The sequence below is a fragment of the Salmo salar genome, chromosome 06, assembly GCF_965601325.2.
Source record: "Salmo salar chromosome 06, fSalSal1, whole genome shotgun sequence".
Lineage (NCBI taxonomy): Eukaryota > Metazoa > Chordata > Actinopteri > Salmoniformes > Salmonidae > Salmo > Salmo salar.
Genome location: NC_138296.1, coordinates 25,151,339 through 25,177,426, shown reverse-complemented (window position 1 = coordinate 25,177,426; position 26,088 = coordinate 25,151,339). Strand labels below are relative to the sequence as shown.

The window sequence follows — 26,088 nt, the reverse complement described above, 5'->3', positions numbered from 1 at the left end:
CTCTAACTCTGTATTTGTGTATTGATGTCCCCCTCAGGAAGCAGTGAAGAAGGAGATAAAGACTAAGATGCATGTGGAAGGGACCGTTTCCCCCCACTTCTCTGAGGGGAATGGACACAGAGCCTTGCACAACATCAGGTGAATGTAGGAGAGCTCAACATGCAGGCTAAAGACAGATGGATGATGACACCGTGTCATGAAGGCCGTGGATGCTTCTCAGGCAGAACTGCCCCCCCCAAGAGGTGGCCATGAAGAGAACTAGAAACAGGCTCCAACAACGCCCTTCCTTCCACCAAAAGCCTCTTGCAAATAATACAAACAGTTGAGGCCGTCAGTCCTCCGAGCCTTGTTCTCTTCTCTCCCCCCCCCCCTCCCCAAATCAGTGCAATGCAGCAGGAAGAACAGACAACTGAACCAACTTTCTGTTTGCTTTAAAACTTGTCGAGCGCATTCCAAATGTTTGGTTAATGTCCTTTCCTGAGGGGATTCGGTTTCACCCCAAAAATACACTTATTTTGAAGCCCTGATAGAACCACAGCCCCTGTGTCTGCAATCAAATAATGAGCTCTTTGGAGCAGGCTGACTAAAACACCAAGGCCCTTGGGCGTAACACTGCTCATTAGCACCTTTGCTACATTGTGCGATTATTACAGAAGTTGCCTTTTGGAAACGTATTTGTCAGGTCTACTCATGAAGTGTGTATGCTTCAACAGGAGATGGTCAAGACTGGAAGAGGTATATTAGGAATTTAAGGAACCAAGTTTTGGTGATTGACTCATTCACCGTCCATTCATCCCATCTGTATAATTGAAATGAGCCCCTGCTTGGTTGCTATAGGAACAGTCAGTGTTCTAGTGAGAACAATAGAATAAGAATGTGTTATGGAACAGGAGAGGTCTGACAGCGTTACAGTTCATTCAGTTAAACACCATCAGTAGAAGTATTGGATAAGGTAACATTGTCAGAATTAACAGTATGGGACTTCCAAGGTTTGTCCAGTTTTTTCACCAATCAATGGGTCTTATCGTAGTGCCTATTTCATACTGATTACACTGTATACAAAAATATCCTCTCCCCGTTCACTCCAGGAATCACATGATTAAGAAGTCAATACATTTTGTCCTGACACACAAGCCTAGTGACTGAGTTTGCATCAGGAGACAGGAGTAAAAAGTTGGTTTGAATTGTCCATGTTTTGTGGAACCAATGTGCAATGAGTACCTTTTGATTCATTTTGTGGGTCTGAGTTTAATAGGAGCAGCCAGTAGGGATGTGGCAGCATCACTGTCCCAAACGGCACCAGGGTGCTATTTGGGATGCAGATAATTTCTCTGGTACTGTGCAGGGATCTTACATTAACTTAGCCCCTAGTTGTCATTGGACTGTCTACCAAGACAGACATGCCTATTCTCTGTTTGGTTTACTATGTCAAACCAATTCTACACTCAGTATGAGTTTTATTTTCTGTACGGGTTATTCTCACTAACTACTGCATGTGACACAGCCAAGGTAAGGATTGTGGACATTGCCATAGCCACTCAACGGACTGTCCCCGGTATGATTTGTTTTGGTGTGCAGCAGGTTGGTCCGTCACCACGATCAATGATGTATATAAACAATAATTCAGCTGGATCAGCAAGGGGAGCTTTTCATGGTCTTTCTGTTCCTGTAGTTCAAATCGTTCTTCCAGACTCAATGGGTTCTACACAGATGAAACGATTTATAGCTCTGGGTTTAGTGACTTGTCAAGGTTTCCCCTATGATTTATCATTTGAACAAGTCTTCGGATAGAAACTCTCCTCACCTCCAGTGTTCTAGACAAGGTTAACCTCTTTACTACCAGCAGCCTGTGTGTTCTTTCAGTTAAACTTTAAATGTATTTTATTTAAGGAAATCATGATGTTTTATTCTACAGTATATACATTTGCTTAATCTTGCACATTTGAGAAGGCTAACTTAATGTTGAACTGTACTGATGTATATAAATGTTTAATTTTGTCTGTACATGGGGAATGATGTAATCAAGTCCTAGGTATGAGGTTGTCATTTAAAGCAGCGTTTAAGAGTAACATATCACAGTAAAAGTGACGAAGGGTTAAATTAAAGGTGCTACACAAGATTGAATTGTAATTTCAGAAAATGTCCATATCTGTCGTAAGTGGAATGACAGGTAACGGAGACTGGTTTGATTGCTGTTGAGGTCTCCCACCAGAGCCGCATCGGTTGTCAAAATGGAAAAGCTGTTCTGACTACCATCTAGTGGAAGTTGCTAAAATTCTATACTGATCGCTCAATTTCAGTTTGAAAACAAGCAGTCATTTTACCATCTAAATTGCTGTGAAATGTTTTAGTCCACCAGCTTTAAGAAAATAATTTATGGTGTAATAACCAGGAAGTTAACGCTTTCCCATTTTGACAAACTGCCACAGGAGAAATCAATGAGAATATTGTTATACTATTCCACTATTAGCGCCGGACATTTCCTAAAATTACGTCGCGAAGCACCTTAGGAAAATCTATTCTGTCCGTAAATTTTACAAATTGTAATATTTTTACTTCATATTGATGATCATGCTTAGTGTATTTGAATGAAATGTTTAATATGGAAATAAATGCACATTTACTTCTATAGCTTGTCTGATTGTGCTCAACTAGAAGTAGCCAATGTGTTAACCATCCATCCTATCTCGGTAGAACAAAATGTTAAATAGGTTCTTTACATAACATTTAGCACATCACTTTAGTGTAGTGAAACTCCAGGCCCATACAAAGAACACCCAAGGTTGCAGAGCTGTTTTGGAATTTATTTCAGTTGTCTGACCTTGTAAGAGGACATCCATAACAGTCAAGGCCACAGCAAACTCAGACAGGAATTCAAACAAAAGAAAGTGTGCGGACATTATGCTGCACTTTTAAAGGTAGCTGACATCACTACAAAATGCAATCGCCAAACATCCAGGAAATTGTCTTAAGTCAAGTGTAGTGCAACGTAGGCACAGTGCTATTTGTTTGAATCCCGGCCTCAGTATCTGCATGGAATACGTCATAACTAGAGCCTGGAGCTTCTGCAGATCATGTGACCTGAGCAGAAAGAACTCCTGGTCCTATGCATAACATTCTGGATATTAACAATACATAACACAGCAAATAGATGCTATTCATTCGGAATTCAGGTCCGTGATGTTTTTACCATTTTAGGAAAAATCTGGTTGTAAATTTACAGTAAAATAATCCTTGTTGTCATGGAAGCCCAGGGCTGTGACTAGAATTGATCTTTCTAGTTCTGAAGAAAAAGCTACTTCAACCACTACATTGCAAACATCATGCAGGCCAAACCAAGATGACAGTAAACAGCCAAAAAATAAATTCCAAAGCATACATAGACCTCGATGAAAAGGTACTGTGTGTCAACTAGGAAAATGACAACCAAAACAAAATCATAGACTACACGGCAGTCCAAGGGAGTGGCGTAGGCAGTCAGTGTGTTGGTATGGGACAGGCTCGGTTCCACTTCTCACCCTAGCCACTTCTAGCACCTGCCACTAAGGTTCACAGGCCATGGACTGGATGAAAACTGACAGAAGCACTATTACTTCCAGTGTTGGGTCAAAGGTGGCCAACATGTTTCAGCCTAGCACTAAATGATTTAAATATCCAACCGTACCATGTTTGTGCTGGGTTGTAGCAAAAATGTGCAACCAGGGTTGGAAATGGAATCAGGCACACACAGGGCTGTGGGTAGAGATGGAGGAACGGGGCGGGTTAGTAGGGGCCCTACAGACCCACAGAGTTCCCATTCTCCTGTGACAAAGGTATCCTGGCAGGGAGTGGGTTACGGGGGGTGGTGTCAGTAAGGAGTGGGCTACGGGGAGTGGTGTCAGTAAGGAGTGGCCTGGCAGGGAGTGGGCTAGTGTCAGTAAGGAGTGGCCTGGCAGGGAGTGGGCTACGGGGGGTGGTGTCAGTAAGGAGTGGGCTACGGGGGGTGGATCCAGTAAGGAGTGGCCTGGCAGGGAGTGGGCTACAGGGGGTGGTGTCAGTAAGGAGTGGCCTGGCAGGGAGTGGGCTACGGGGGGTGGATCCAGTAAGGGCCGGGGTGGCACGTAGAGCCTCTGTGGAGTTCCCTCTCACACTGATGTGCTCCCATCCTCCCTGAAAGACAGCGTTTCTCACATTAACGTGGCATCTCTTGCATTACATGTCTTCCATTACCATCTTAACGGAGGTATTTCAGATACTGTACAATGACTGGCCCATAGGCCTCTGATAAAAAGTCGTGATTTATTTAGGGAATAGGGTGCCATTTGGGACACGCTTTATGTCTTTGGAGTGGACATCAAATCAACACCAAGTTGGTAATGACTCACCCCGATGCCGTAGTCCCAGGACTGGCCCTTGGGCTGCATAGGTCCCACCCCCAGCCTGTGACAGACAGCTCCAGGGACAGACAGCTCACTGGGGCAGCCTGGGACCCAGTCTGCTATCACCCATACCTGGACAACACCACAGGACCAGGTATTGGAGTAGAAAATAAGTTACTTGCTACTAAAATTAGCACAAAAAAAAGAATTGTACTGACCTGATCTAGAGGTCCTACTGAGACTTTGGTCACGTTGTTGGAGATGAGCTCCCAGGCTGAGCCCTGGGGGTAGCTGGGAGTCAGGCCCTGTCTGTACCACAAGTTACCTATACACACACACACAGCAGGGGAGAACAGCGGTCAGTAGAGTTACCTAAATATTCAATTAGTTAGGAAACATTGATCCTGCTTGTCGATTCATCCATCTAGGGATTACGGCTGAAAGTGCAGTTGGAGATATACGTTTTCCTTATCCAGGCACATTTACATTGATGCCAATGAAATACATTCCTTCATTGACTTACCAGAGAGCAGCTCTCCTGCAAAGCAAGCATTGAAAGAGCTGACCCACAGGTTGCGGCTACTCACTGTTTTCGTCCACAGCGTAGACCGAGGTTCTCCCTACAGACAGCTGTCTGAGGCTCTGTTTGGGTGGGGAAGGGATGTGGTACCAACACTCTCCTGCAGGACAATGACAAACAACAACTAAAACTAGTTGACTAACTACAATTAGGTTCAGTACGGGCCAGGAAATGGGAAACAGATTACACCTAGTCCTGGACTCAAACGTACTTTCAATTGAAAATCAAATCACATTTTATTTGTCACATGCGCCAAATACAACAAGTGTAGATCTGACTTACAAGCCCTTAACCAACAATGCAGCAATAAAATAACGAGGCTATATACAGGGTTACCGGTACCGAGTCGATGTGTGGGGGTACAGGTTAGTCGAGGTAATATGTACATGTAGGTAGGGGTAAAGTGACTATGCATAAATAATAAACAGCGAGTAGCAGCAGTGTAAAAAAAAGGGGGGGGGCATTTGGTTAGATGTTCAGCGGTCTTATGGCTTGGGGGTAGAAGCTGTTAAGAAGCCTTTTGGACCTAGAGCTCCAGTACCGCTTGCCGTGCAGTAGCAGAGAGAACAGTTTATGACTACGGTGGCTGGAGTGTTTGGCAATTTTTAGGGCCTTCCTCTGACACCACCTGGAATGGAGTATAATGAGTGGTATGCTTTAGTCCAGTACTAGCCTTACAGTGATCTGTGGAGAGGGAGTATAATGAGAGTATAATGAGTGGTATGCTTTAGTCCAGTACTAGCCTTACAGTGATCTGTGGAGAGGGAGTATAATGAGAGTATAATGAGTGGTATGCTTTAGTCCAGTACTAGCCTTACAGTGATCTGTGGAGAGGGAGTATAATGAGAGTATAATGAGTGGTATGCTTTAGTCCAGTACTAGCCTTACAGTGATCTGTGGAGAGGGAGTATAATGAGTGGTATGCTTTAGTCCAGTACTAGCCTTACAGTGATCTGTGGAGAGGGAGTATAATGTGTGCTTTAGTCCAGTACTAGCCTTACAGTGATCTGTGGAGAGGGAGTATAATGAGTATAATGTGTGCTTTAGTCCAGTACTAGCCTTACAGTGATCTGTGGAGAGGGAGTATAATGTGTGCTTTAGTCCAGTACTAGCCTTACAGTGATCTGTGGAGAGGGAGTATAATGTGTGCTTTAGTCCAGTACTAGCCTTACAGTGATCTGTGGAGAGGGAGTATAATGTGTGCTTTAGTCCAGTACTAGCCTTACAGTGATCTGTGGAGAGGGAGTATAATGTGTGCTTTAGTCCAGTACTAGCCTTACAGTGATCTGTGGAGAGGGAGTATAATGTGTGCTTTAGTCCAGTACTAGCCTTACAGTGATCTGTGGAGAGGGAGTATAATGAGAGTATAATGTGTGCTTTAGTCCAGTACTAGCCTTACAGTGATCTGTGTCTAGGAAACAAAGAGAAATGTATTAGTAGTTGTGTATTTCAGTCATAGAGCACTGTAGGCCATCCGTATCTATACAGCATCTCAGAAGGACCTCCCCAGCATTTGGGTCTCACCTGCAGGGTTGCTAGCGGACACTGAGCCCCTGTAGAACACAGCTCTGTCCCTGGCAATGGCCCACACCTGGTGACCTCCCCCGATGGAGATGGACTTGAAGGGCTGGTCAGTACCCACGTGGAGCCACGAGGAACCCTGGGATGGTATGGTCAGAGATAGCATGAACAAATCAACAGGACAGCACCACAGAATGTAATAGAACATAAACACATATTTACAGTATTAGCATCAAAAAGTTGTAAATATGGCCAAAAGTATGTGGACATGCATATAAATTAGTGGGTTCAAGTATTTAAGCAACACCAGTTGCTGACCTGTGTATAAAATTGAGTACACAGCCATGCAATCTCCATAGACAAAGACAGTAGAATGGCCCGTACTGAAGAGCTCAGTGGCTTTCAATGTGGCACTGTTATAGGATGCCACCTTTCCAACAAGTCAGTTCATAAAATTTCTGCCCTGCTAGAGCTGCCCCGGTCAACCTGAAGTGCTATTATTGTGAAGTGGAAACGTCTAGGAGCAACAACGGCTCAGCCGCGAAGTGGCAGGCCACACAAGCTCACAGAACGGGACTGCTGAAGCAAGAAAAATCGTCTATCCTCGGTTGCAACACTCCCTACTGAGTTCCAAACTGCCTCTGGAAGCAACATCAGCACAAGAACTGTTCGTCGGGAGCTTCATGAAATGGGTTTCCATGGCTGAACAGCCACACACAAGCCTAAGATAGCAATGTCAAGCATCAGCTGGGATGGTGTAAAGTTCGCCGCCATTAGACTCTGGAGCAGTGGAAACACGTTCTCTGGAGTGACAAATCATGCTTTACCGTTTGGCAGATGCCAGGAGAACATTGCCTGCCCAAAGGCATAGTGCCAACTGTAACGTTTGGTGGAGGAGGAATAATGGTCTGGGGCTGTTTTTCATGGGTCGGGCTAGGTCCCTTTGTACAAGTGATGGGAAATCTTAACGCTACAGCATACAATTACATTCTAGACAATTCTGTGCTTCCAACTTTGTGGAAGGCCTTTTCCTGTTTCCGCATGTCAATGCCCCAGTGCACAAAGCAAGGTCCATACAGAAATGGTTTGTATAAATTGGTGTGGAAGAACTTGACTGGCCTGCACAGAGCCCTGAGCACAACTCCATCAAACACCTTTGGGATGAATTGAAACGCAGACTGCGATCCAGGCCCGACACCCGACGTCACTAATGCTCTTGGCTGAATGGAAGCAAGTCCCTGCAGCAATATTCCAACATCTAGTGGAAAGCCTTCCCAGAAAAGTGGAGGCTGTTATAGCAGCAGAAGGGGAGGGACCAACTCCATATTAATGCTCATGATTTTGGAATGAGATGTTTGACGAGAAGGTGTCCACATACTTTTGTAGTGTACGTCCTAGACTCATAACATATTCAATTGGGAACGTGAGAAAGCTGGATGCTGAGGTTTGGTCAGAATGTATTGTAAAAAAAGACAAGAGGGTGCTGAACTCTGTTATATAGAAGAATAACATTGAGCATGTTTGTTCAAGCAAAGAGGATGTTATTCTGTGATGTAGTAATGATTGTCTTTGGTTCAAGTCCCAGGTTGTAGGTTTGGGGGATGTTCCTCACCGCAGGGTTTTGGGGGGTGACCCCCAGGCGACACAGGACGTCCCCCTTGTCACTGAGGCCCCAGACTGGGACCTGCTCCATACTGCTCTGAGCCAGGCACGGCAACACTGTGATGTCACTTAGGGGGATGGGTGGGACTTCCTGCCACGGGGCAGTCAGGGTGATTTTACACTTCCTGTGTGGAAACAAGAATCATCATCATCCTCCTCTTCCTAATGAAATGTTTGAGTGAGTGAGACTATACCTGACCCAGCGCCTACGTCTGACAAAGTCCTTCAGGCTCTTGTTGCCATGAAACGTCCTACATGACAGACACAGAACAGTCAATCAACACACTTTACTTTTTCTAAGATAAGTGTTCGCCATTATATAGGGTTGATCAAATATGAAGGGACATATGCATCTTACACAGGGAAGTCTGCTGCATACTGCCACCCCTCTTTGTCTGTCCCTCCTGAGAAAGCGAAGTCGACGGCCCACTCTGTCACCTGGCAAAGCAGAGGCATGTTTCATGTTGAGATGGACAGTACAACATTAACAACTCAACACAGTTCCATTAAATACAACATTGAACTGTGTGTTAGTTTTAATAAGAGGTTTGAGGGTGTAGGGGGTTCAGGGACTACCTACCCAGCTCCACTGAGGCGAGGGTGGGTGGGTGGTGGACTTGGTGCACTCTGTAAAGCCGTTGTCATCACTCCACGGGAACCGGTCTGTGGGGAGGAGCCTGCAAGGGTGGCACAGTGTATATTACACACACTGACCTGTAGAGGAGCAGTAGGAAGTGTCTAGGACATATTACAACCCAGCCAACAGTCACGTGAGGCAGATCGTAGTACTTGTCTGTGTATCCGGTCATGGGGTTCCATCGCTGGTTCTCATAGATGTACACAGTCCTTCCATCTGTCTGTGTGTGCAGGGTAACCCTGTCTCCTACAAACAGAGGAAAGGCACAACTCTGCTATAATAAGTCTGATGTTGTAAGTTATTCATCAGTAATAAGGCCATTGACTATCTAATTCTCTAGCTGGAAGGTTCACTAATACAGTACTTTGAATTGTTACTTTATACACATTAGCTATAACACTTTAATTTGACTGTTTTGGCTGTAGAAGCAGGTTGAAGATGACAAAGGTTAAAACAGGAGGACTCCATAACTGTTTATTTTGTAAAAGCTTCCACATGGAATCAAAACTTGTAATCTTTGTTAAGGTCAACCTACTGTAGGATGAAGGTAAAGAAGCTTAAAGTGTAAAGATGAAAGCAGCCTACAGGGTGGACTAGCAAAGGCACGGTCTAAGGCAGGGTGAACAACGAGTCCTCAAGAACCACTCAGTGTTTGCTGGATTTCATCTTTAATTAAGGTCAATGAATGACTTAAGCTACATGGAAGAAATGATTGAAAACCATCACAGGCATGTTCATTAAGGGAAAATGTTTTTTTTTGCAAAGTAAATTGAAAATAAATGTTTCTTATTGGACAAGTCTGGGTAGTCCGTTTGGTGCCTAATGAACATAACCCAAGACTGTGGTGGCCTGGAAGACTGAGTTGTGGGGTCATTTATTACCCTGAGGGGACTCTTCCTGAGCAGCGCTGCCCGAACCAGAGTAGACCCAGGCGGTGCCGTCATACCCGATCCCCCACACCACACCCAGACTGTTAGACTCTACACAGCGCAGGTGGCCCAGGACCTGCAGCCAAAACCTGTACCAGGACCAGACAGCGTTAGCATCACAGGAGGCTGACGAGGGGAGGACGGTTCATAGTAATATCTGGAATGGAGTGGTGTCAGACACATGGAAACCATGTGCTTGATAACATTCCACTTATTCCGTTCCAGCCATTAGTGTGAGAACATCATCCTCAATTAAGGTGCCACCACTCACCTGTGGTTAGCATCTAGCAAAAGAGACAGACACTAGCACCAATTGTTAGCAATAAGACAGAAGTTAGAACTATGCTTAAGATTACCAGAGAGAAGATAATTGTTTTAGCAGGTTAGTAGTAGCTAATAGATCGACGTCAGGTGAGTTATGTTAGCCAAACAACAGTGGACATCAAGTGTTAGCTATATGATTGCAAGAACAGAGAAAAGAACAGAGGTACATGGTTGGTTGGCTTGAAAGCAGTGAGGAACATGCTGCTCTGCACTGGGCGCTAGAGGGGAGCATGGTAGAAAGAGCACTTGACAAGTGATTGTTGAAAAGAACAAGGATGAAAAAAGGAGAGAGAACTGAGTGATGAGGAGACACAGAAACATAAGTGTGTGGCATGTCGGTAGAGGTAAAGCTCAGAGCGTGGCCTGTCGGTAGAGGTAACGCTCAGAGCGTGGCATGTCGGTAGAGGTAAAGCTCAGAGCGTGGCATGTCGGTAGAGGTAAAGCTCAGTGCGTGGCATGTCGGTAGAGGTAAAGCTCAGTGCGTGGCATGTCGGTAGAGGTAAAGCTCAGAGCGTGGCATGTCGGTAGAGGTAACGCTCAGAGCGTGGCATGTCGGTAGAGGTAAAGCTCAGTGTGTGGCATGTCGGTAGAGGTAACGCTCAGAGCGTGGCATGTCGGTAGAGGTAACGCTCAGAGCGTGGCATGTCGGTAGAGGTAACGCTCAGAGCGTGGCATGTCGGTAGAGGTAAAGCTCAGAGCGTGGCATGTCGGTAGAGGTAAAGCTCAGAGCGTGGCATGTCGGTAGAGGTAAAGCTCAGTGTGTGGCATGTCGGTAGAGGTAAAGCTCAGTGTGTGGCATGTCGGTAGAGGTAAAGCTCAGTGTGTGGCATGTCGGTAGAGGTAAAGCTCAGTGTGTGGCATGTCGGTAGAGGTAAAGCTCAGTGTGTGGCATGTCGGTAGAGGTAAAGCTCAGTGTGTGGCATGTCGGTAGAGGTAAAGCTCAGTGTGTGGCATGTCGGTAGAGGTAAAGCTCAGTGTGTGGCATGTCGGTAGAGGTAAAGCTCAGTGCGTGGCATGTCGGTAGAGGTAAAGCTCAGTGCGTGGCATGTCGGTAGAGGTAAAGCTCAGTGCGTGGCATGTCGGTAGAGGTAAAGCTCAGTGCGTGGCATGTCGGTAGAGGTAAAGCTCAGTGCGTGGCATGTCGGTAGAGGTAAAGCTCAGTGCGTGGCATGTCGGTAGAGGTAAAGCTCAGTGCGTGGCATGTCGGTAGAGGTAAAGCTCAGTGCGTGGCATGTCGGTAGAGGTAAAGCTCAGTGCGTGGCATGTCGGTAGAGGTAAAGCTCAGTGCGTGGCATGTCGGTAGAGGTAAAGCTCAGTGCGTGGCATGTCGGTAGAGGTAAAGCTCAGTGCGTGGCATGTCGGTAGAGGTAAAGCTCAGTGCGTGGCCTGTCGGTAGAGGTAACGCTCAGAGCGTGGCATGTCGGTAGAGGTAACGCTCAGAGCGTGGCATGTCGGTAGAGGTAACGCTCAGAGCGTGGCATGTCGGTAGAGGTAACGCTCAGAGCGTGGCATGTCAGTAGAGGTAACGCTCAGAGCGTGGCATGTCGGTAGAGGTAACGCTCAGAGCGTGGCATGTCGGTAGAGGTAACGCTCAGAGCGTGGCATGTCGGTAGAGGTAACGCTCAGTGCGTGGCATGTCGGTAGAGGTAAAGCTCACATCATGTCACAGGGCAAGGTGTGTGCCGGGGCCTCCAGACAGGGAGAGGGCTCGTGGACCATCACGTCCCCCTTGGAGGTGACTGACCACAGGGCCTGTCGGGAGGGGGTTCCCCTGATCCCTCTGGCCTCGCAGCAGCACCCAGCCAACAGGGACAGCTGCACAGGAAAGACAAAGACACCCCTTCAGAGATATGGCCAATGGTAGAGTCCAGATGGATAATAGTAATATTACTGGACTACATTTACTAAGTGGTTTTAGGTAAAGGCTTTACATTGCATGTGGACAACAGTGAAACTTTCTAGAGTATCTGGTATCCTCTCTTATGATAAGTACTGCGGCTGTACCCCACATGGCACCCTATGTAGTGCATTACTTCTGACCAGGGCCCATAGAGTGCCATTTGGGACGCAGACTTAATCTCTTATCTCTGGCAAGGCTACTTCAATTGGGAAGTTAACTTGAAGGCTGTTGTAAAATGTGCTGAATTTTGATATTTTTTTTTTAAATCTAGGTAAAAAGATAATGGCATTAGAATATCTATCCTTTCTCTATTCAAAAACATTATGTGTGCTGTTTATATCTGAATGGAGGCCTTTCCAGACATACCCAGTCAGCCATGTCCTTCTCAGTCTGTGCAGACAGGATCAGCGGCCATCTTTGTTTTGTGCTATCTGACGTGTACACCGCAAAGGCATGATGGGAGTTGTCCTTGAGCACAGGAACCAGCACCGTCACATCACTTATAAACACATGGAGGTACTGAGAAAGATAGCGAAATGGAGGGAGAGGGAGGAAGTGGATACATTCTGACCACTGTGACAAACAATCTAGAAATGAAAATGATTGAATAATTCAAAGCAGTACAGTAGCATAGCGGTATATTCTGAGTAGTAGGCATCTACTCTTTAGATACTGTAGGTGAGAAAGACATTGGCTCCACAACATGGCTTTCACCTCTCCAGTCATTTCTATTCAGTGATTACTTCAATGAAGAGAGGATGGATGTTTAGGAATTTGAGTGTCATTGAGTCTCCCTCACCTTCTTCTCGTCATACTGGGTGAAGTAGATGAAGAAGATGGCATCCCTCTTGCCATTGACATTGGTGGACTGCTCCAGGGCCACGCCCACATCCACCCAGCGATAGGGCTTCCAGTCCCTCCACCAGCGCATGCTGCCCTTCCTCACCCACACAGACTGACCCGTACACAGTGTTCATTAGACAACTCCATTTAAAAGTCACTGTCCCTACTTCTAGCACCACCTCAGCAGACTCAGACTCCTAAAAAAAAATGATCAGTGATGTTTAACTAACTAACTAAACCTGAGAACGTGAAGTCTTACCGCGCTTCTCTCCGCTGGCTCCTTACTGGTGGTGGTCTCTGCCTTCCTAGCCGCCGAGGCTTCTGGGTCAACAGGGGCGATGGACAGGGCAGTGGAGCATGGGTCTGGTGCACACAGATAACAGACAGGATAAACAAGTGATTTAAGAGTTTGATAGATATCAGGACAAGGATTTTTCCTTAACCATGTGACTTCACCAGGAAAAACTCCTAGAAATCCCCTATTTAGTTAGTTAAGTAAAGTTAGGTAGAGCTCAGACACACCGGTAGTATTGTCAAACGTTTACCTGCCGACAGAACTTAGCACCTCTGAACAGTGTCGGCAGTCAATCTTTAAGTGTTCACACAGACACTACCTAGCAAGATGACGAATAAATTATTTATTTAATTCACTCTCCATAATCCCATACTGCCAGTGCCAGCCCATAGCCAAATGTTTCACAAAACATTGCAGGTTTGACTTTTTTGGGACATTTCTCCTGCTGAACAGCCTCCACTAGTCAGCTAGCAGCTCATCTGTGGACGGTTTTTTGTTGGTTGATCACTGAAGTAGAATTGGTAGGTTCACTACCGGGTCGGCACGCAGCAGGTACTGCTTTTGTTCTAGCAAGAGAAGGAATGGCCTCCCACTGTGATAAGTACCTATCGGCAGTCTATCAGCAGTGAGATTCTCGGTGCGTTTCATACTTCAGGTAGTGGTCTGAAAACTCTGATAGGCTGGTGAGCGTTCTTCCGTACCTGCAGGCCTGAGCCAGGTCATCTGAGCTGTATGGTCCACGTCACAGCCTCCGCCAGAGATCCAGGCCCATACAGGCACGTCCTCCTCCCCTAAACCCAGAGAGAGCTCCAGACCCAGGGGGTAGGTGGCCACTGAGGTGGGGGGTCCCATGTCCCCTGCCCTGCATAGAGAAGATGCCTCTCCCTGGGGGCTCTGAGCTGCCTCCAGGTCCACATTGCACATCGGGGCTGGGGTGGCCTCGCCATCCTTCCCCTGGGGTGGCTTTTTGGGGGAGGGTGTGGGGGTCCTCAGGGGCTCACGGTCAGCCACCAGGCTGGAGATGAAGCTGTCACTGGTGGGGATGAATGCTTTGGGGGTGTCCTGTGGCCTTGGGGTGGTGGTGAGGAGGAGCTCTGTGTCCCCTGAGTCCTCGCAGGTCAGAACAGAGCCATGGGAAGCATTGGTCACCTGTCCCCCAAACTCACAGCCAGCACTGGACAACAGAGACGGAAAGGGGGGGGGGAACACTCATATGAGTATAAATGCAGCACTCACAAAGACACACACACAGTATGTTTTTGACAGCCAAAGAGTTCAGTAAATCATTTGGTAACATGACAGACAACTACCAAAATAAAACTGCATCCCTGTCTTGTGTACAGTAATTGTTAAGCATAAATGTAGTCTTAAGATCATATACACCAGCATTCCCCAACTGGTGGCCTGTGGGTGGTTTTATTTGCCCCCCCCCCCCAAGTTCTGAGCAATAAATAAAACGCCTGTGGCTAAATTTAATTACCAGACGTGTCACATGGACACCTAATCACCACCCAAACATTCTGGTCCACCCAATATGGACCATCTAGCTGGTCTAGCCAGCACCGCTGTATACTTCTTTGGAATGCATGTCCATTTATGAAACTGAAGGAGCGTCCAGGTATTTACAAGATGATATGACCATTTACATGGATATTTATTTTGAGATGTCAGCATACAAAGTACATGAAATCTAATACAATGCAAAAACAGTGGAAAGTGAGCATTCTCTGTGTGTACTCCGTATGTAACTGACCTGGGTTGGACAGTCTCTTTGCTGTGACCCCATTGGGCAGAAACAGGTATCCAGCCCCTCCCACTGGGCTCCGATGGGGTGACACCCTTCCTGAAGTACAGCCCACGGTCCTCTCCAACTCCCCACACCTTTAAATTATAAAGCATTTATAGTGGCTTATTCATAAACATAAAGCATTATCGTAAACATCACACCCACCACTGTGGCTGGACTACTTATTCATTCTTAGAAGTCTATTTTTGTTGGCACAAAACTACCTCCATCCTTACATTAATTTCTATGGGTTACCTTTAGATGAGTCCCGTGACACCATGTTCATCAGTCTCCCCTTTCTACAGTGGGGTCATAGTAGGTTGTAGCCCAAACGGTTTGGACGCTACAGACAAAAGTTGTCACATCAGCATTGAGTCCCATGACACTTGTAAGAACACCATCGTGTTCGTGAGAGTCTCCCCTTTCTATTGAGTGGTCATATTGGTTTATAGGCCAAACCGTTTGGATGCCACAGACGTTTTGGCGAGAAGACCGATTTTCAGCATGTCTCCTGGTCTGACAAACACAGCTGTAGCTCTACCACTTTCCACCACAGATGCGGAAGGACGACAGGCGGAATGAGACGCAGCCCATGCAGATATTTCTTGCATAAACTGAGGGATTTTGATGGGGACTTAATTACATTGTGTTACTTAGATTTATGCACCAACGCATCAATAGACTCTAGGGGGTTGAGCGGCAAGTTGGATATATGCCAGAGAACAGTTGAACACAATACAGTAAAAATACAATATGATAGTAAAAATACAATATGATAGTAAAAATACAATATGGATACAGTAAAAATACAATATGGATACAGTAAAAATACAATATGGATACAGTAAAAATACAATATGGATACAGTAAAAATACAATATGATAGTAAAAATACAATATGGATACAGTAAAAACCAATATAGACTGACCCAAAGGCCTGCTGTCAAGTGCTACTTTAAAAGGCAATTTAACCCTAGTGCCATCTAATACAAGTGGCATCCATAACTCTGGGACAGGACTGAAATATGGGCTATGATGTATTGCCCTACTCAAATTAGCTTGTGTCCAATATGGCACCAGAATATAGGCCAAGGATATATAAGGCTGGGCTGGGGCCCCTGGTTAGTGTAGTGGAGACAGGCTCCTGTTTCAGAGAGGAGGGGGAAGAGAGAGACAGGAGAGGAGAGAGACAGGAGTGGAGGGGGGTAGGAGAGGGGAGACAGGTGAGTCATGAGAGGGGGGCGGGGAGACAAACGAGATACAGGAGAGTGGGAGGAGAAGGTAGGCTGTTGCAGTATACCGTATATACTCCAGGATGGTTTTTCAATAGTTATTTTTCAATAACTATGATGTTTTTCTAAGTACATTTGAATATTTGTAGCTATTTTTAAGTAAATACCTGCAGTCAACTTGTGCAATACGTTAGGAGCTGAAGATCGCATTCTTTTCACAATTTTTCATTATGCAGCTTACTGGTAGTCCCCAGTCATGTGGTGTTTGTTTACAAGCACAACAACCAGAGACTTGTGAGTTATTAGCACAAACCAGGTGATCTAGTTACAGTATGTATGGAATTCACAACTAACAGTTTGCCAGCTAGATATCTTACAACTATTCAGTTAACCATCTAAATTGTGCTAAATCAGTGGTCACCAACCTTTGAGTCAAGATCACCTTATTTTAAAAACATGACTTAACGTAAGCCTTTCCAACATTAACCAATTAAAAACCGTTATGTAGCAATGAGGTTTGTGCAGTAAGCTATAGGCCCAATACATTATCACTGCTGATTGGCTATGCTTGAATTGTCCTGCCAATGTTGTTATTGGGGCGGCAGGTAGCCTAGTGGTCAGAGCGTTGGACTAATAAGCATAAGGTTGCTAGATCAAATCCCTGAGCTGACAAGGTCAAAATCTGTCCCACTGTTCCTAGGCCGTCATTGTAAATAAGAATGTTCTTAACTGACTTGCCTAGTTGGATAAAAAATAAATTAATTCTGACCATTTTGAAATTAGACAGTACCTAACATTTCAAAATGTGAGGTAGTGTATATGATCACACTGGTAATAGATCATTTGTTGTATTACTTGCGAGGCACAGCTGAGTGAGCATAATAATTAGCTAGATTTTTTTACTGGACTGATGGCCTGCATTTGACGGTCAGTGGTGAGGCTGCCTCCCTCCCGCTCACCTCACTCCCCCCTCCCTCACCTCTCTCCCTCCCTCCCCCCCCTCTCCCTCCCCCTGCTGAGAAAAGGGGACAGTCTTCAGCTGATAGCGAAACTTAACACATTGCATTATTTCTGCTTCATGCACCAAGTTTGTTACTCCTGACCAGAGAAAGTGAAATATTTATTGATATTAAAAAGAGAGAAGACGCTAATAATAACAACGCAAGCTTATGGAAACACTTTGCTATACTCATTCATTGCAGCTGCAGTGCTGGTTGTAGCGTGAGTGGAAGTAGGGAGAATGCACATTTTATGGCTTATAGAAAAGTGTTGAACAAAATGTTGACAGTACTGAACAACTTCATAAAAACAGCAGTTCTTTGCTGTATTCGTTGACTCTCGCTAGTCATGGTTTTAAAATCTCACAGTAACAACTTTGCTGTACGTTCCAGGCTTCTTTTTAACCATCTATGGCACGAGGAAACTGTGCTATCTGATTGGCCAGAGGTGGGCCAATCATATACCGCCAACAGCATGAAACACATTTTTTCTTTTAAATAGGAAGGCAAGGCTTTATCGTTTGCTTTTTTACAGAGATGTTTGGTGATTGACTAGGAATGCTTTGGAGGTCGACCAGTCGAACGTGATCAACCGGTTGGTGACCACTGTGCTAAATGCTCTGCTTAGCATTAGCTTCTTCCGTTAGCGTTAGCTTCTTTCAAAATCAAGCGTTGCTTGGTAACAGCAGAGAATCCCCTCCTGGATCAAGAGCCTAGCTGTCTAATATTTGTTTTGAGTGTACAGCAAACTGTGAGTAGGATTTTTTTGTTACTTGTATAACTTTGAGCTGGGATGTCTGTCCTGCAAATACTTTAGGTCAGAGACTACAAAAACGTTCGCAATGTGCTCGTTAGCATTCTCTATGGGATTTTACATTTATTTATTAGCATTGCTAACCTTTGGATTACAAAGGTATGACAATGTCATTATGAAGGTATGACAAGCTGGATACCACCCAAGCCTAGGAGAGGAGAGGGTGGAGACGGGGAGAGGAGGAGGAGACGGGAGAAAGGGTAGAAAGGCGGAGAGAGAATGGAGACTGGAGGGCAGAGGGGCGAGTTTGCTGTACTAGCAAATTCCTCTCAGACTCAGCAGAGGGAAACAGGGCCAGCAGCCCCTTCAACCTCCACCCTGACGTCAACTCCAGCCCAGCCCTGTACAGAAATACACCACCAGGGAAATGTGAATCGGTCAAGGCTGGGAATGCCAGAACCTGGTCTAGGGCAGAAGGGGGACGAGGTGAAGGGGCAGACGAGGACTTGAGTGGTATGTGTGCAGGATCTAATTATGCTTAATCAAACAGACATGAGAGAATGGCACTGTAATCAGAACTCGTTTGTCACAGAGGATGAGAGCCTCCCGCCAAACATCTCTTCTAAGGTTCTAACCAGCACTCTCCATTAAGAGAGGAGAACCAGCAAGTCTTAGAAAATAAGACAACAAGATACTGATCATTACAAATGTACCTATGTAAATATACCAGAAAAAAAATTGTCCGGATGCGTGTTGTGCAATGATGTATATAAACCCTGGATTGCTGATGCTATGTATTGGCCATTGAGAGACTTTGAAGCCACCGGTCGGCCATATTGGTACTCCCCAGTAGGAACAGTGCTTCATGGGAATTAATGAAATTCTACAGTATTTCAGTTAAAGGTTAAGGACAAAATTACATGCATTTAATTATTTTGTTTTAGTAGGGACAGTAACATCAGTAATCTCAAAATAATTTACTTCAAGGGAAATTAATAGATTTTTATGTTTAGCTTGCATAATATCTTTTTAAAGTATGCATTAAGGTGTCTTTAATAGATTAGCGTGGCAAAAACGAATGTAGACATTAATAAATGCATTTCTATACCTTCCAAAATATGTTAACAATTTGGGAGAGTGGCAAAATTGAGGCACGGTGGCTTCAACACAGCACTCCCTATTAGTCATCTAGTGTATATAAATCCCCTGTTGTCTCACCTGGTCATTGAGTCCCACATCCACCATCATCATCTCCCCTCCGATGCTGATCCATCCTGAACCACAGGGGTTATGGGAGTTCACCCCCCGCCGAAACCACACCTGGACACACACACACACTTTATAGATCTGCTCTGTAGGGTAGGCTACTGTACTGCTCTACAGACTACAACTGGGCCCAGTATCCTTCCTGGTTAGGAGACAAGTTCAGCAAGGGGTGGATGTTGTCTCACTTTGTAGTCCTTAGTGATGGCCCACACCACGCTGACCCCCACAGCAACATGGATGGTTCCGCCCTCCTTTACTGGGGGAGAATCCACCACCACCCATGAGGAACCTGACAGGGTAGTAGAGAAACTATTTGCACTGTCATTGTGTAAAATCAATAAAAAGACAAAACAAAAACAAAGTTGACCTAACAGGGTTCTCTGTAACTCCGAGTCAAAAGCTTGTGAAGCAAAGTTTGCCACTCTAGTACTACCAATGGTTTTAGAGGAAACCTGCCGTATAGGACAAAAGCATAAAATATGCCAAAAGAGCACTAATTTTACCTAGCTTCACATCCAACTCTGGTACATCATACAAGTCGTTGTCTACATGATCCCTTACACATAGCCAAATACATCATCAGTATACTAGGAGATGGTTGTGTGGACCTAATATCAGCCCATACCTGTAGGGCTGTCCAGGCAGATGCCTGTGCGGACCAGTAGCTGTCCGTCCCAGAGTACAGCCCAGAGCAAGTCCCCTGGTCCGGCAGAGATCTGGGCCACCTCCCTGGGGGCCTCCACCTCCTCCCAGCACTGGCCCTCAGGGACCTGTGGCAGGATGCCACTCCTGAACCACACCTGAGAGAGGAGGCAACACCGCCACGGTTAGTCTCAACTGATCTTAACTCAGCTTTCCCTGGGCCTTAGTTGTTATCACACTATCATGAGTGTGTGTCCACATCCCCACTCAAGACTTGCGTTAACTCTTGAGGGTTGCAAGAGTTAATAAGACATTCTGGTTGAAATGCAAATTAAGATCAGTTACTGTGTGTGCAGATTTTCACTATAATTTGATAATTAAAAGATGACTGAAACAACATTTAGTGAAGGTAGGAACGCAAAGCATTCGCATATAGGCACCTCATATGACAAACTTAGAAAACTGCTGCTTTGAAAGTCTCACATTCACTGATGTAAGTGCCGTTGACCTCAGTCCATTATATTTACAGTGGTGTAAATGGAAGATATGTTCACATATTATCCCTATAGAGGATGGTATGCTGAGAGATTCCTGGAATAGCAGATCAAGACTGGATGTAAAAGAGGAAGAAGAGTCTAAGACCAAGTTAAGCAATGCATTGACAATGGATGGAGTAATGCTGCTCTCTAGTGGCCAAATGTTTGAACTGCACAATGGTCTAGCATGCTGTATTTGACACCACACCAAGTTGCCAACACTTTGAAACTGTCATGTTATCATGATTAAGATATGCAGGCCTGAGTGTGCGAGTTCGTACAAAACATGAAGGTGAACAACATTACATTTGAAAGGTTTGTCAATGTGTGTGAAGAATCAGTTTGTATGCAGGTGAATTAAGGCACAGGAAACAGAGCAGAAGAATCTGTGGTGGATCAGCCACACTGACCTGTCCTTGTTGGGACACACCCCACAGGAAGTGATATCGCCCGGGTTGGTCGCTCATCTCCCAGCCTCCACAGCTAATGTCACTGAGGGGGAGAGGGGGCTGCTTGGGATGGTCCAAGGGGATCTGAGGGGGTTCAGTCAGGAGAGGAACTGTTAAAACGAGAGTATATTCACTGGCGGTATTGTAATACCTACAGGAGTGCATGTAGCCTTCAGTGGGGATCTCCTAGCCTGGTCCTAGAACGGTTTGTGCTGTCTTCCCAAATTCTATGGTCATTGTCAAGCGTGAGTTGGCAAGACAAATAGACCAGGCTCGGAAAAAGATCTCACAAAGAAACTAATGGTGGATGACATACGCTCACAATTAGGTGAAGAGGACCAAATCAAGTCATGTTGTGGGCCAACATACTGTACCTTGGTCCAAGAGCCTCTGGCTTTGTATATCCTGTCTCTAATCCATCGCCTGCGACAAACACACGAGTTCCACTTCTTCTCTCTGGAGAAGTTAGCAGGAAAGTCCACTGCATACTCCCAGCCCTAAACACACAGATGCACACATACAAAACGCACACAATTAAGATGACAAGTGAAAGAGTTCAGAGGTCAGCAGTTGGCCCGACTCAAATCAACAGCAGTGTGTTTTAATGAATCCAAGGCTTTAGAGTGCATTACTTTTGAGTAGGACCTATAGGACTCTGGTCAAAAGTAGTGCACTAGGGAACAGGGTACCGTTTGAGATGCACTCCACAGCTTTATTGAGCACCTCAAAGCCTGCTACCCCAGACTTGTTGTGCAGTAGTTGGCGTTCCAACTTCCAGTCTCTCACCCCAGTTTCAGTGGGGTCTCCTCCAGCGCAGACCTGATCAACGTACCAGTCCCCCTCCCACTCCCAGCTGTTTGAGGGCAACAGGAAGCTGTGCAGCGGCTGGGCGGTCACCCCTGTGAGGTCACTCCAGGCCCAACGGTCAGTGGGCAGCAGCACGTCAGTGAAGCCGTCCACTGGGTTCCACCTCTGAAACCACAAACAGTTTTGTAAGGTACAATTGAACATGCAGACACTAAGCAAGCATGTGCATATGCACGCACACACACACATTTAAAATGTTGGCAGAAGCGACATGGAATTATCACAATACCTGGTTCTCATAGGTCTCCTCTCGATAGCGAATTGGCACCTCCCCAGGGTCGATATTGAGGTAAACATGGTGGTCACAGCCAATTCCCCAGCTGCACCTCTGTCCAGCGGTAACACGCTTTAGCTCCAGGAGGGTGTCCTCGTCACGCTCCCAGCGCCCTCTGGTGGTGGATAGGCTGTACACCTTCCCGTATACGTCCACTGCCCATAGGAGCGAGCTGGACATGATGGGGCCTGATGATAAACACGGGCAGTTTTTAATCCTCTCACCACACTGGCCCGGCCATTACCGTAACACAACATTGCTCTGTGCTGAGCGTTGTCTAGACTCTTAATGGACGGGTTAGATTAGCCACAGTTAGAATAACGAGCCAGATGTTTCACCGGTTGTATACATCTGAAGCATGAGGTTAACGTTTCCACTCACCACCAAATGTGGTGATGTGAGGAAGCCACGGCAGTGGGAGAAGATGGAAGACGGATTTTGGCCAGCATTCTGCTAACTCTCTCATTGATTAAACATTTGATCGGAATACAGTTCTGTTCACAAAACTCAAATCTGTTAAGAACAGAGTGGACTAAGTTTTGTAGTTATTATGCAAATCCATGCTAGAAAACGCCAATAGGATCTCGCTAGCTCGTGCTTGGCTCTGCCCACTATGAATAATTTGTTCCCATTGGAAATGACAGTCTGTGGCCCATCTTGGGTTAGTTATACACATCTTTGGCTTAGCGGTCAGCAGATTTGTTTTCTACAGTCAGTTTTTTCTTTCCAGTGGGCTACCCACTAGCCCAGGAATGTGCTCTTAAGGAGTGTAGGCGACCTACCGTTACACCTTAAGGTCCAAGTACCTTGTTATTTTCAGGAGGTAGACTGGCTCTGGCAGCCAAAACAGCCATGTGAGTCGACTCTCAATTGTGATACGGTTCTAGAAACATAAAGCCATTTACTTTCATATCAAAAATACATTTTAGTAATGCAAAATATACACTTACTGTACACTTGTTTTAAACGGCTTTATCACAGTTGAAGCCTCTGGTATTTTTCAGTTATAACACGTTTGTCGCGACCTTCTTCCGTTGGGCCTACACACAGGTGTTTGGAGCACGCTACACATCTAATTACCACAGGTGGTCGCCTTCATCTCCGGTAAACACGTGCTGCAACGTGGAGATACGGCCGTGTGGGAACACTAACACTAGAAATAATGGAATGGGAAAATTGGATGTGTCATCGGTCCCAATGATATGCTGTCAACGGTGTGGGCAGGCTGCTTAAACCTTTTAGAGTAGCCGGGTTATGTGGATTTCATGGCCTATGCACCGAGGAATAACGGCGTAAGGAGCGGCTTACACCTGAATAACTAAAACCGATCAACGGTTGTCAATGGACACTGATAAGACGCGTCATGATATCAGACACCCAGGTGCGTTAAAACCGGACACCTGCCATGCATGTTGATGCACCACAGCCTAGAAAGAAATTCAATATCAATAGGAAAATTGAAATATGAATATTTCGGGCAACTGACTGTGGTTTGAGGTGATGAAACGGCAAAACATGACAACTTTAAATGCATCTAGTCCTGTCCTGCAAAGTGTCACTGACTTGATAGACTCCACTTTTGTCCTGTCCCCGAACACATCATCCAATATTCCGTTACAACAACAATATAGAGGTTCAAAAGCCCTACTTACTCTCTTTCCCCGTTCTTGTAGGTTTAGCTGCATTTAGTGGGCCAAATCATCCACCCGATTATTCTATTCTCCGCCTTTTATTCCCATTCTGAAGGTATAACGTCTCGTTCCAAATCCACAACAGGAAATGGTGGAACTGTTACTCGGATTGGCTGACATTCTGCAGGTGTCTCGAATCTCGTCTTTTGATTGGACAAACTGCGTGGGCTTGTATATTTTTCCGACTGCTATAGCTGTTTGACAGAGAAGTGGAGAGACGCGCACATATAGCCTACTACCGGTATCTTAATTATTGATTAAGATACCGGTAGGTGTAAATAATTAAACAGTAGGTAGGTTTTAGTTGACTCAATAATGAGTTATCGTAATCACAATATTTGCATGCCCAATGCCTTCAAATAGACCATGGGCCAATATTTGTTATTGTTAGTGATCTACTACAGTGACATGATAGGTATTTTGTTTTAGGCTACACTTTCAAATTGGGAGGCTATATAGGAATTGTGACAACACAAGAAAAGGGCAGTGGAACTGGCGTCGAGGTCCAGAGTTGAGTTTGAAGGCAATATAGCCTTGATATAGGCCTAGTGTTGCCATTCTGAATGTAATTAATTCAATAGGGCATGCCTATTATGTCTAAATATCATAAGCATTATAATATGAGCTGTATGCCTAACGTTACATTTGGTCATACAGAATGTAATAATTGTTGTGCAGAAGTAAATTTAGGTGAGATAAACCAATACTGTTGTGTGGGTCTAATTTAGTACAAAGTTTGAATAATACCCTAATATGCATACATTTTCCAATACAATTAGAGAGAAGTGCTTGCTACAGCACAGCGCAGCACAGCGATGGATTGCCACTTTAAGAAGCGCTGGGTGCGTTTGAGTGGTAAGGCTAAGGCAGTGGTTACCAACCTTTTCTAAATCAAGATCACATTCTGAGTCAAAATGCATGCCGAGATCTACCGCTCTGATTGTTTTATTAACATGACTCAAAAGATGTAAGCCTATGCAACATTAACCAATTAAAAACAGTACTGTAACAATGAGGCTGTGCAGTAAGCTATAGGACCAATACATTATCACCGCATACTGGCGTTGCTTGAATTTACCTGCCAATGCATTGTCGTTCGGGACATTTAAAAAAATATTCATTTCAAAATGTGAGGTAGTGTATATGATCACACCGGTAATAGATCCGTTGTTGTATTACCTGTGAGGCACAGCTGAGTTGAGCACACATTTAAATCATTAGCTTTTTATTTTACTGAATTGATGGTGCCTGCATCTGATGGTCAGTCTCAGCAGAGGGAGAGAGCAGCAGGCTGATGGTCCGTCTCTCAACATCCCTCCTCTCTCCATTTCCTCCACTGACACCTTCCAAAAAGGGACACCGTCTTCCAGCTGATGGCGAAACTCGAGTCGCACCGCAATATTTCTGCCTCATGCACAAATTCATGTTGTTACCCCTATGAACAGAGAAAGTGAAATCTTACTTGATATTAAAAAAGACCCAAGCCTATAGATACACTTTCCTACTCATGCATTACTGCTGCACTGCTTGTTGTAGCGCTGAATGGATATAGGAAGAACGAGCATTTTATGGGTTATAAAAGTGTTGAATACCAAGTGTTGAGTAAGAACTTACACTCACTCATAAAAACAGCAGCTCTTTGCTGTATTCGTTGACAGTATCTCTATAGTCATGGTTTTAAACGTTGTGAAATCTCACAGTATCAATTTTGCCGTAGCTTTCTTTAATGCCTCCTAAGTAAGTTACTGTGCAGACTCGGTCATCTGAGCAATCTGACTGGCTAGCGGTGGCATAGTGCACTTGATTTCCTCTCCAGGCCCACCGGAAAGGCAGAGTTTGTACCTTCAGACAGATGAAATGGCAACAGTTTGCCTACCCGGCGCGCAGGGCAGCTGAATTGGCTGCGCCTACCATCAACAGCCCGAGACTAATAAAAAAATAGGATCACAAGGCTTTATCGTTGGGTTTTTTACAGAAATGTTTGGCGATCGACTAGAAATGCCTTGGAGATCGACAATTCGATCGCGATCGACTGGTTGGTGACCACTGGGTTAAGGCAACCGACCGTAGACGAAAGTCGAGGAGTGAAGTCTGGGGAAGTGCATCTGCGAAAGCCTAAAGTTGGACACTATTGTGGTTTTTCCAACAGCAAGGCTCAGATCAACATGGCAGTTTTGCCATTATTTAAAAAAGGTTTTCTTTATGTTGAAATAAACATGTATCTAACCCCCATAGCACACACTCATAAACTGAAATCATAATATGTGTGTATATTTTTCAGTCAATTAGTGAGAGAGAACCTCAAATATCACATTTATTTGTATACTGTAAAACTTAAATTACACACAGCCTCAAATAGCCACCTGTCCATTTTAATAGCCAGCAGGGAAATTTTACACATTAGAGCAAATAAATACCAGGTCTAAATTAATTGTTAACTAGTTTACCATGAATTGTTTGAAATGTTTTGTTTGATTTCTTACATTAACTAAATCAGTAAGGATTCTATAAAACGATGGCAATCATCTGCTTTTATCGACAGAC

At 45.1% G+C, this 26,088-nt stretch overlaps 2 protein-coding genes across 6 annotated transcripts in view; one reads left to right on the top strand and one right to left on the bottom strand.

Annotated features, from left to right (window-relative positions):
• Positions 1-2,629, top strand: part of LOC106606667 (serine/threonine-protein kinase LMTK2) — a 60,094-nt gene extending 57,465 nt beyond the window's left edge. Inside the window, exon 14 of the mRNA XM_045719967.2 lies at positions 38-2,629. Within this exon, the coding sequence (XP_045575923.2) occupies positions 38-66 (29 nt within the window). The 3' untranslated portion in view covers positions 67-2,629. The remainder of the gene's footprint in view (positions 1-37) is intronic.
• A 154-nt stretch (positions 2,630-2,783) lies between these two features.
• Positions 2,784-23,675, bottom strand: LOC106606659 (tectonin beta-propeller repeat-containing protein 1). Of its 5 annotated transcripts, XM_045719968.2 has the most exons (27): positions 23,506-23,675; positions 22,804-22,968; positions 22,660-22,736; positions 21,809-22,041; positions 21,499-21,684; positions 21,087-21,209; positions 20,674-20,796; positions 19,711-19,885; positions 19,271-19,374; positions 19,038-19,139; positions 14,803-14,930; positions 13,751-14,223; positions 13,014-13,117; positions 12,711-12,866; positions 12,278-12,430; positions 11,669-11,826; positions 9,640-9,776; positions 8,911-9,004; positions 8,702-8,798; positions 8,480-8,559; positions 8,316-8,372; positions 8,072-8,246; positions 6,463-6,598; positions 4,946-5,038; positions 4,577-4,683; positions 4,365-4,490; positions 2,784-4,149 (listed from the first exon to the last, which is right to left on the bottom strand). In XM_045719968.2, exons 4-27 carry the CDS (start codon positions 22,031-22,033, stop codon positions 3,775-3,777), a joined length of 3,687 nt encoding a protein of 1,228 aa, XP_045575924.2. In that variant the 5' UTR covers positions 22,034-22,041; positions 22,660-22,736; positions 22,804-22,968; positions 23,506-23,675; the 3' UTR covers positions 2,784-3,774. The 5 variants fall into 5 exon arrangements, with proteins under 5 accessions (XP_045575924.2, XP_045575926.2, XP_014058474.3 ...); XM_045719970.2 differs by lacking the exon at positions 22,660-22,736; XM_014202999.3 differs by lacking the exon at positions 22,804-22,968 and having other exon boundaries at positions 22,636-22,736.
• Between the last annotated feature and the right edge of the window lie 2,413 nt (positions 23,676-26,088).

What these genes read in the sequence shown, in the direction of transcription:
- LOC106606659 (XM_045719968.2), bottom strand. Translation starts at nt 22,033, where the DNA reads ATGTCCAGCTCGCTCCTATGGGCAGTGGACGTATACGGGAAGGTGTAC. An exon ending in CCTCGCCTCAGTGGAGCTGG is followed by an intron (nt 8,560 to 8,701) that starts GTAGGTAGTCCC and finishes CTGCTTTGCCAG; the next exon opens with GTGACAGAGTGGGCCGTCGA. An exon ending in TCACCCCCCAAAACCCTGCG is followed by an intron (nt 6,599 to 8,071) that starts GTGAGGAACATC and finishes ATACCATCCCAG; the next exon opens with GGTTCCTCGTGGCTCCACGT.